Source organism: Corylus avellana, chromosome 3, assembly GCF_965113065.1.
Source record: "Corylus avellana chromosome 3, dhCorAvel1.hap1.2, whole genome shotgun sequence".
Taxonomy (NCBI): Eukaryota; Viridiplantae; Streptophyta; class Magnoliopsida; order Fagales; family Betulaceae; genus Corylus; species Corylus avellana.
In genome coordinates this window covers 13503156-13513126 of record NC_142492.1, presented here as the reverse complement: position 1 = coordinate 13513126, position 9971 = coordinate 13503156, and the positions used below count along the sequence as shown (strand labels likewise).

Below are 9971 nucleotides of genomic sequence, written 5' to 3'. Positions count from 1 at the left end.
AAATGGGGTGCTGTTATTTGACCAAATAGAATCAAAGTAGATTCATTATTGCTTCAACATCATTTCTGTAGTCATTTGAGCAATAGCATATATTGGCAACTACTCTATGCTATTGCTCTCTGTAGTCCAGCACAGTTGCTCAATGGCTAAGGAAGAGCTGAAAACTTTCCTCAAAATCCACAACAATAAGCAATAAATACAACAAATCAACAATCTGCCAACTCCAATCCTTGATCCATGGCTGATTCAAGAAATTTTTACTAAAAAATCTAAACGATCCGGAAAGAGATGAACATAAACAACCAAGATCATAAGTACATTGGGTATGTACAAAAGGCCCCCAAAAAAATTACTAGTGAATTTCATCTGATCTATAAAATCTAAGAAGGATCACAAAGGATGCAGCCAAGCATCCACTCATACAATGATCAGGCTTCCTCCAAACTAGTTTTGCCTCATCTTATTTCCTATGTTTTCATATGGTAGCCTTTGCAATATACCATTTGTTTCTGGGAACAAAAACAAAAGACTGCCAAAGTTCTTGTTATAATTCATAGTTGTTTTCAAGCAAAATAAGCAGTTTAAAAAAAATAATAATAAAATAAAATAAAAAACTATTTTCTTGAATTATGGCCAAGCAAAACTGATTTTCAAGCGAGTTTTGCATAAAAGTACCAGCTTAATTTCAAAGGAAAAGTCTGTATAAGATTCATCTTATAAATACACTATTCCCCCTTCCCTATTACAAAGTTCCTGACAAAGAAAAGAAATACATAATAGTGATTGAATATCAAAATAAACACACAAAAGCAAAAGCAGAAAGAAAAAAGAGAAGGAATTTGAAAGGCAATGAATATTCAAGAAGAAGCATGAGTTGTAATACCATTTGAGTTACAACAATTTGATGCCAAACTATCCAGACGCTATAGGGATGTAAAGGATTTTTACATGATCATAACTTTTTAAACCTTGGATTCAACTGAACTTGTTTCTCAGAATAAGCTTCTGGTAAACAAAATGTGACCAACGTCAAGAATCTTTCGCCGTTCTTTTCCTTTCTTACTTTGCACCATTGCTTCATCAACAAAGGGCATCTGTCGATCCCTATAATAGAATGGGACGTAGGCAACCCCTCTTTTGGCATGTACTTGTGCTTAGGACAGTCTTTGATCCACAATTCTTCAAGAGATCGGAGGCGTTGAAGACCTTTCTTATCTAAAGATTTCATATTTGAAAATCCAAGGACAAGAAGATGAGTTAGACCAGAAGGTAGCAACCCTATGAGAATACCAACAAAGAAAAAAATATGACATGTCGAAAATACCAACAAAATCCCTCATGATCTTCGTAAGCTTCAAGGGAAGTTTTCTATTTTGCACGTCTCCAATGAGAATTTTGGTCAAAGTTTGAATCTTGAATATTCACCACCTTAAAACATGGGGCCATCTTTGACAAAGAACCAAATAGCCAGAATGCCAATCCAAAGATGTCACCAACAACAATTAGTGGGCTTCAGCAGCATCCATTGCCAGGTATTTGGATTGCAGATGAAGATATCTCAGATCTTCGGGTACCTGTGACAGAGTTTGTGTTACTTTGATGATTTATAACACAAACGACTCTATATAAAGCCATTATGACAGTTGTCTTTGCACGTACAATTTCAAAAAAGAAACATTGCATTCCACTATCATTACTCCATTGCTGAACAAGGAGGGCAGAGATGCCTCATGAGCTTGATGGTGAATATTATGTAAGGAGGATGATTTTGATATAGGGTAAGCTTCCACATCTTGGAGACGCACTTGAACCTCGAAAGGTCCCTAGCTGACAAAGCGAGATCAGATTTCCATTGCAAACATCATTAAAGGAGGCTTCCATTTTTTTCTTTAACTCAAAAACCCATTCATCAAAATGAATCTTTTCTGTCAATGATATTAAAAAAAAAAAAAAAAAAAAAAGTGTCAGTAATAAAATGAACTATCATACATATCTTCTGTCAAAGATATGAATATAGAAAAGACAAAATTATGAACATGTAGCACCTAGCTTAAGCAAAGAGAGACAACCTCTTTATCTTCTTTCTTTTTATATTACCACAACACGTTTGTTGGACAATTTTTGAACTAAATAGAAGAGCAAGTATCTAGTTTCCTAAGAAATTTTCTGATATATCATTATATTTAAGATGTCATCCATCTTAAACCATGCATTAGCCACAAAAAATCCTCTGCTTCCAATGATTTCCTTTTCCTTCCCACATAGCAGCTATCGGAAAAAAAAAAAAAAAAGGTATTGATTGGTAATTCAAAGCCTACGCTTCAGGAAATCTAGATGTTCCAAAATTTCCCATGATCTTGATTTAACACCACATAACAAGTTCAATAACAGAGATGTCTGAATCAAAAAATAAATAACAATGCATAAATTGTAGATTAAAACAGAGAAAATCCATACACGTGTATATGCAAGCTAGCCTCTGCTTTGTGTATTCATAACCAAGCTCTTCCATCTCCTGTATTCTGTCAATTAAATATTTTCCATACAATTAACCAATCAAAACAGAAAACAATTAGACAGAGATGAAACAAAGATAGAATTGTAAGAGAGAAAACGTTAGAAAAACAAATGAACCAAATATTTAGAAAATGGATTAATTAGCTAACCTTCAAGCGTTCATGCCTCGCAAGATCATAGATTATATTTGCTTCTTGTAATTGTGACCCAAGCTCTTTGATCTCCTGCTAGTTAAAAAAATAAATAAATAAATAAAAAATAAAAAAATATTTCAGACAAAATGAAACAAAATTTTTCAGACAAAGAAAATATTTATAAAGAATATGAAAAAGTCATTACGAGAAGGAAGAGGATCATATTTATAATTAGCTTATCGAAAAGTGCAATTACCTGAATATGTTGTTGCCGCCTTCGAGGTCAGGAAATGGGACTCTTCCGAGGCTTTTGGTTCATTCAATTAATTCTTCTTCATCAATTAATATGTGATCGACGTCAGGAATGTTTCGCCGTTCTTTTCCTTTCTTGCTTTGCCACCGTTTCCTCAACAAAGGGCTTCCACGGATCTCTATTAGAGAAAGGGAGGTTGGCAACCCTTCTTTTGGCACGTGCTCGAGCTTAGGGCAGCGCCAGACCCTCAATTCTTGAAGAGAGGTGAAGTGTTGAAGCCCTCTCTTGTCCAAAGATTTCATATTTGGAAATTGAGAGATTCTAAGATAAGTCAGACAAGAAGGCAGCAACCCTGGCTCTGGAAAGGACACCACATCTTCAGATTTGTCCCCGATTGTCAAATTTGTAAGAGATGGGAGTTTTTGCAAATTCCATCCCATCCGACCGGGAAAGAGTTTTTCACAATTCTGGACTGAAATATTCTTCAGGTTGGAAGGAAAGCCTCCTTCGGGAAACGACTCAACTCTTGGACAATCGCTTATATGAAAAAACGAAAGAGAAGGCAGGAGTGTATGCATCTTCTCTGGCAATGACCTCAGATTTGGACAATTAGAGACATAAAAAGATGAAAGTTGTGGGGCACGGATTCCTCCTTTCGGAAAAGATACAAAATTAGGGCAATTGCCGATGGTAATACTCAAGGTCACTAAATCACGTCCATGTTCTGAATCTGTCAAAGACTCCATATTCTCACACCTCCATATCTCTATATAAGAAAGCTTTGGAAAGAAATCTAACGGAAATGACTTGAGGGAATCACAACCGCTCAACTCCAACCTTTCAAGGGATGAAAAGTGCAAGTGTGTTGGGAGCTCTAACTTCATACATTCCCTGATTTCAAACCGTTGAAGACAGTTGTTGGAGGCCACCATTCCATTGGGAAGGGACTCAAGTGCGTCAAATCCTCCAATTACGAGCCTTTCCAATTTAGTTGGCAATTCTTTTAACAGAACCTCATTACAATGTCTTAGCTCCAATTCGTGTAAAGCAGGAGCCCTTGGGAGTGATGCCACTAGCTGCGGACAGTTATGAATCTCAAGATTGGTTAAAGAAGGAAGATGGGCGGGCAACCCTCCTGTCAATTTAGGGCAGTCATCAACATAAAGCACTTCAAGTTGAGGGAAAGCTTCACCTTCGTTTTCGACCCCGAAAGAAGACCATTCCTCCCACTTCAACATTTGCCCGAACCTTAAAACTTTTAACGCTCGAAATGGCTTAATTGATGAAGAATCACCGCCATAAAACTCATAATCCACTTTAACAACTCCATCAAACCCAACAACATAGAGGTTCTGCAAAGAGGGTAGCTGCCCAAGTGGTGGCAAGTTCGGACAATGTTTACAATTGTTTAGGTGAAGGGACACTATATTAGAGAATGAATGATGCCCAACCCAATCTGGAAGACTTTTATCGCCATAGTCGTTGATAGTGAGACTATTCAAGTTACTATGGGGCCGAAGATTGTCAAGTACAGATCTTTGACATTCTGAAATATTAGTACCCAATCCATTCCAATTCAACACCAACACCTCAAGGTACTTCCTATCTTTTAAGCATGCTTTCAAAGCATCCATAGGAGATACGACGCTTTGAAGCTCTGAAATAGATAACTTTCCTCGAAGATTTGTAAGTTTCCCCAACTCTTCAATGCATGCCCCACTATGTTTGCTGATGATAAATTTACTTAAAGTCTCTAAACATTTTAGTCTACTCAGCTGCATTGGCATCTCCTCTATGGCAGTTCCGACAATATCAAGATGACGTAAGTTAGTGAGTTTCCACATATCTCTTGGTAATACAGCAATACGACGACAAAATGATAAGTTCAATGTTTGCAAATTGCACAACTTACATATGGAATCGGGTAACCTATTAATTGCAGTGAAAGAAATGTTCAAGTAACGTAAATGCTTGATTTTGCCAATTGATCCAGGCAACTCAGTCATATTTCGGTAACCGGATAGAGAGAGCACCCGCAAGCATCTTAGTTTTGGCAATAAATCAAGCGTTACTCTTTTACTTAAGTAAAAGAAACTATACATTGGTGATGACAACTCCAATGTTAAGAATGTGTGCAATCGAGTTGCCTCACAAAGACCCTCAAACTTCTTAAAGATATCAAATGTTCTTCTCAAATGCGACAAATGGCGAGTCTCGTTCATAGTTTCAGGGGAATGGTCAATATGCAATCTAAAGGTAAATTTCCCAGATACGAATTTGGCCAAGTCGTTGACGAGATCATGCATTACAAAACCTGATTTATTGTCACTTGATTGTTCCAACAATGATCTTGATGCCAAGTCAAGGAAGTAATCTTCGCCAACCTCTTCCATTCTCTTGCTTATAGTTTCTTTTAAGAAACCTTCTGCCATCCATAATAAGACTACTTCATCTTTTTTTAAAACATAATCTTTGGGAAATATTGAACAGTAAGCAAAACATTTTTTTAGATGTGATGGAAGATATTTGTAACTTAATCTTAGAGCTGGAAGAATATTTTTTTTGCCAATTGGTGAATCCCATACTTCGCTCTTCAATATTTTCTCCCACTCATCAACACTTAGTTTAGATCGCAGGAGACTCCCAATTGCCTTGGCTGCTAAAGGTAGACCTTCACACTTTTTCACAATTTGTCTACCTATTACTTCTAGCTGTGAACGTGCATCGAAGTTGCCATCGTGGAATGCATGTTTTTCAAATAGTAACCAACAATCGTCTTCCAATAACGGCTTTAGACGATCAGTTGAAACAGCACGCATGATTGAGGCAACATTATCACTGCGTGTTGTTACAATGACTGTACTTCCTCGTGCCCCAGATCTAAATGGACTACTTAAGATCTCCCAATCAGCATAATTTTCATTCCATACGTCATCTAAAATAAGGACGAATTTCTTCCCCATCAACTTATCCTGTAGTGTAACTTGAAGTAGATTTAGATCCTTCATATCACAAGTCGATGAAGTCACTGCCTCTAGAATTGTTTTAGTTACCCTGAACACGTCAAACTCATCCGAAACACATACCCATGCCATAAAGTCAAAATGCTCATTCACCCTCTTGTCCTTGTATACAAGCTGGGCAAGGGTGGTCTTGCCAATTCCCCCCATGCCCACTATGGGAATAACGCACAGATTTTCATTGCCAGTTGCATGGTCAGAGAGCAACAAGCTTATTATTTTTTCCTTATCACCATCCCTACCAAAAATACCAGATTCTTCTACCAAAGAAGTCGTGGGGAATCTTTTTGATGATTCTCCTCCAACACCTTCTTTTAGACCTAGAACATCTTTTTGTTTTGCTAGATATTCTAGTTTGCCAAGTAGCTCTGCTATCTTTGGCTCTATGACCTTGACAAAACGACCAAGGAAAGTAGAGATGGATTTACGTAGCTTACTTGAAGTGGTTTGAAATTCAGCATCCAACTTACGTTTCAAGGCTTCAGTGGCTATCTCATCCAAGACGTCTTCAGCCTCATAGACAGCATCTTTCGACTCCTCCAGCCACTCTTTCACAGCAGGCTTTGTAAGCTGTTTTTCCTCCGCGTCTTCAACCAGTGCATTCACGGACAGCAATGCTATCTTCAACTTGTGTAAGAGACGTTCATTGAGTTTTCTTCCTTGAAAGATGTCAGCAAACTCGCGGGATGCCATTCGCTCAAAAAAGGCTTGGAGAAAGGGAGAGAGAAGTATGCCTGCAACCTCAGCCATGTTTTCTTCTTTGCAAATTCAAGGAAATGAAGGAAGATGAGTGTAGCAAACGGGAGAGCAAAAAGAGATTGCAATGAAAGAAACGAAAGAAAATGAAGGAAATGGAGGAAGATGATTGCAAGTAACAGCAGAGCAAAAAGAGAGATATTAAAAGGTATATTATGTGTTGCTTTGTAATCCAAAAGAAAGCATACAGGAATCAGCCAATGGCAGTGATGGACCCACACGGCTCATGATGAAGTTTGAATGATGAGAGGCGGTTGCGGCAGCTTTGGATTCCGTTGGTCAATTGAATGTGGTGGACCCCACACCACGTGATCAAAGAGAACGGAAAGCAGGAAAACTGATGATGTTTTAACGCCACCATCTCCTTTATTGGAAAAAGGAGAACTTGGAAGGTGATCAGAAGAGCCCAAGTGACCTGAACCAAGTGGGACGACCGACCTTTCACCATCAAATTCTCAATCAGTGGGTTGAGGATCTTTCTTTCTCTTTCCCCACCACTCATGCCTCCCACTCACTCTTTTTATTTTATTTTATTTATTTTCTTTGTCTCCCATTATCCCACTCTCTTTCTTTTGTTTTTCTTTTCTTCTTCCCTCGCCTTCCCCACGCGGGACGTGATTGAGAGCACTAAGCACGCCGTGCAGAAATTTTTTTTTTTTTTTTTTTGAATATTTTAATGTAAAAAAATAATAATTTTGCCGACGTGTGATTTTACTTCACCCTCCCACGCACACACTCCTTGTTACAAAAAATTCAAGATTTTGTGACGTGTTTAGAGTACCTTGATTTTCAAAATGTCATCAAATGATAGCATGTTAATATCTAATTAGTAACGTGTAAATAGTGACACATCACTTTTTTTTGTTTTTTTCTTTCTTCTTTAAAATTCAATTAATAACGTGTAATGTTATTTTCAAACAAAAAAAAGGAAAGTGACGTGTGAACATTGACACATCACTAATTAGTAATGTATGAATTGAATTTTTTTTTAATTTTCCTTTTTGTTTAAAATTCAATTAGTGACGTGTGAACATTGACACATCACTAATTAGTGACGTGTGAATTGAATTTTATTTTATTCTTTTTCCTTTCTTTAAAATTCAATTAGTGACGTGTGAACATTCACACGTCACTAATTGAACTTTTTTTTTTTTTTTTTTTCTTTTTCTTTTTCTTTCTTCTATAAAAGAACTCAACGAAAATTTTAAAATTAAATTAGTGAATTAGTGACATGTAAACAGTAACATGTCACTAATTTAAATTTAAAATTTTTTTCATTGAGTTCTTTCTTCTTTAAAAAAATTTGGGAAAACTTCAATTTGGCTCTCTGAACTTCAAGCCGATTTGACAAACCTCCCCTAAACTTTTAAATCTCTCACTTTGAACTTTTGAACTTTCAATTTCTATCACTTTGGACCCCTTCTATTAGTTTTCAACGTTAAACTCAAACGGTTTGACTTTGTATGCCCATTATACCCTCACGTTAAAATTATATCATTTTGGGCTCCAAACTCCAGCACCCACCCAGCCCAAAATGACACATTTTTTAGTGTTAAAATTATATATTTTTTTCTCAAAAAAAAATGAAAAAGAAAAGGCAATATATTCAAAGAATTAAAAAAAAAAAAATGGGGGTGGCTCCAGCGACCCCATACGGTCGGTATGGGAGTGGCCGAAACCACCCTCAGGGGGTGGTCCGGCCACCCCCAAAAGCCCAAAACCCATTCCTTTTCTCTTTTTTTTTTTTTTTGGCCTTTTGGGGGTGGCCGGACAACCCTTTGGCCATGGGGATGGATTGGTCTGGCCACCCCATGTTGGCCCAGGGGTGGCCGATTTTTCTTTTTTTTTTTTTTTTTTTAATATTTTGCCTTTTTTTTTTTAAGAAACAAAAAAATAATTTTAATGCCCAAAACGGTGTCATTTTGGGCTGAGGGTGGGTGCTGTAGTTTTTGAACAATTTTGAAATTTCAACTGGGCTGAGTGAGGGTGTAATGGGCATAAAATGTCAAACCGTTTAAGTTTAATGTTGAAAACTAAGGGCGAGCAGATTGACCGTTAACCGTTTAACCGACCGTCTACCGACTACGACCGAACCGATATTAACCGTAACCGTTTAACCGATATTTTTATCGGTTAAAAATTTTGTACCGAAATTCTTATCTGTTCAGTCCGGTCCGGTTAACCATTTGTGATAGTTAACCATTTTAACCGATAAGAACTAGTATGGGGGAATGCTAGTAATAAAACCAGTCTAGTTTAATTGGCAGGGCACAAGAGCATAAGGCTTAGATCCTCGTGGTCGTGGGTTCGAGCCCCTATGGTGGCCACTTTTTATTAACAAAACTCTTAATATTCAGCAAAATTGCTATATAATTTCAAACACCAAATAATTTGTGAGAAAAGATCTAAAAGTGAGTTAAATTTCCGACGACAAAACCTTCTCTATGAGAAGCATTAACAATAGACACCCTATAACCCATTCTCTTTCCTATATATAGAAAAAATTTCAAAAAAACAAACCACAAAAAGTTGAAGCAGCTTCCCTAGACATTGGGAATGCTATAGTGCTACCCAATGTACAGGGAACCAAAAAGTGGTTTTTTATACATTATTTTAATGTAAATATTTTTCTTTCATCTATCATTTTTCATTTTTTAACTTTTTATTGGAGATTGTGTTGAAATTTTGTAAAAAATTAGAGGGTAGGTATGTAACTTGTATTTTGTAAAGAAATAATATTTTAATAGTATATGGAAAAATAATGGAAACTATTGTGAAGTATGCTTAGATAGGGAAGCAAAAAATAATTTTGTTCCTTAAACTCAGGAAAAATTAAAGAGAACCTACTACTAGTGCTTAGAAAATAAAATAGAATTTGAAAGCCTTCATACCTTCTTTAATCTTCCAAATCCAGCCCTCTTCCTCTCTCCCTTCTTTCTTCCTCTTCTTTTCTCTTCTCCCTCTCTCTTTCTCGGTTCTCCGTCCTCTCTTTCTCCCTTTCCTCTTCTCTGTTTCTTTCTTTTTATCTGATGGGAGAGTGTTTGATAAAAAAAACAAAAAAAAAAAAAAACACAAAGGTTTCGGTGGGGTGGGGGTGAGTCATCCTCCACCACCCGTCAGGCAAACATCTTTTTTTTTAAAAAAAAATACTATAAATGAAAATTACCCAAAAGCCCCTAAATTTTCGAGATATTACATCATTGCAAAATACATTCGTTTGTGCGTAATTCGTCTCATCTCCTTTCATTCAGGCTCAACATCTTTTAAATAAAATACAAGATAAATAGAAAC

The 9971-nt window shown here is 36.7% G+C and overlaps 1 protein-coding gene across 2 annotated transcripts; it reads right to left on the bottom strand.

The window, feature by feature from the left end:
* Nucleotides 1–1132: 1132 nt before the first annotated feature.
* On the bottom strand, nt 1133–6794 carry LOC132173649 (putative disease resistance RPP13-like protein 1). Of its 2 annotated transcripts, none has more exons than XM_088514043.1 (6): nt 2908–6794; nt 2667–2744; nt 2458–2522; nt 1660–1925; nt 1429–1574; nt 1133–1215 (listed from the first exon to the last, which is right to left on the bottom strand). In XM_088514043.1, the coding sequence occupies exon 1, from the start codon at nt 6672–6674 to the stop codon at nt 2967–2969; it is 3708 nt and encodes a 1235-aa protein (XP_088370169.1). In that variant the 5' UTR covers nt 6675–6794; the 3' UTR covers nt 1133–1215; nt 1429–1574; nt 1660–1925; nt 2458–2522; nt 2667–2744; nt 2908–2966. The 2 variants fall into 2 exon arrangements, with proteins under 2 accessions (XP_088370169.1, XP_088370168.1); XM_088514042.1 differs by having other exon boundaries at nt 2667–2741.
* Between the last annotated feature and the right edge of the window lie 3177 nt (nt 6795–9971).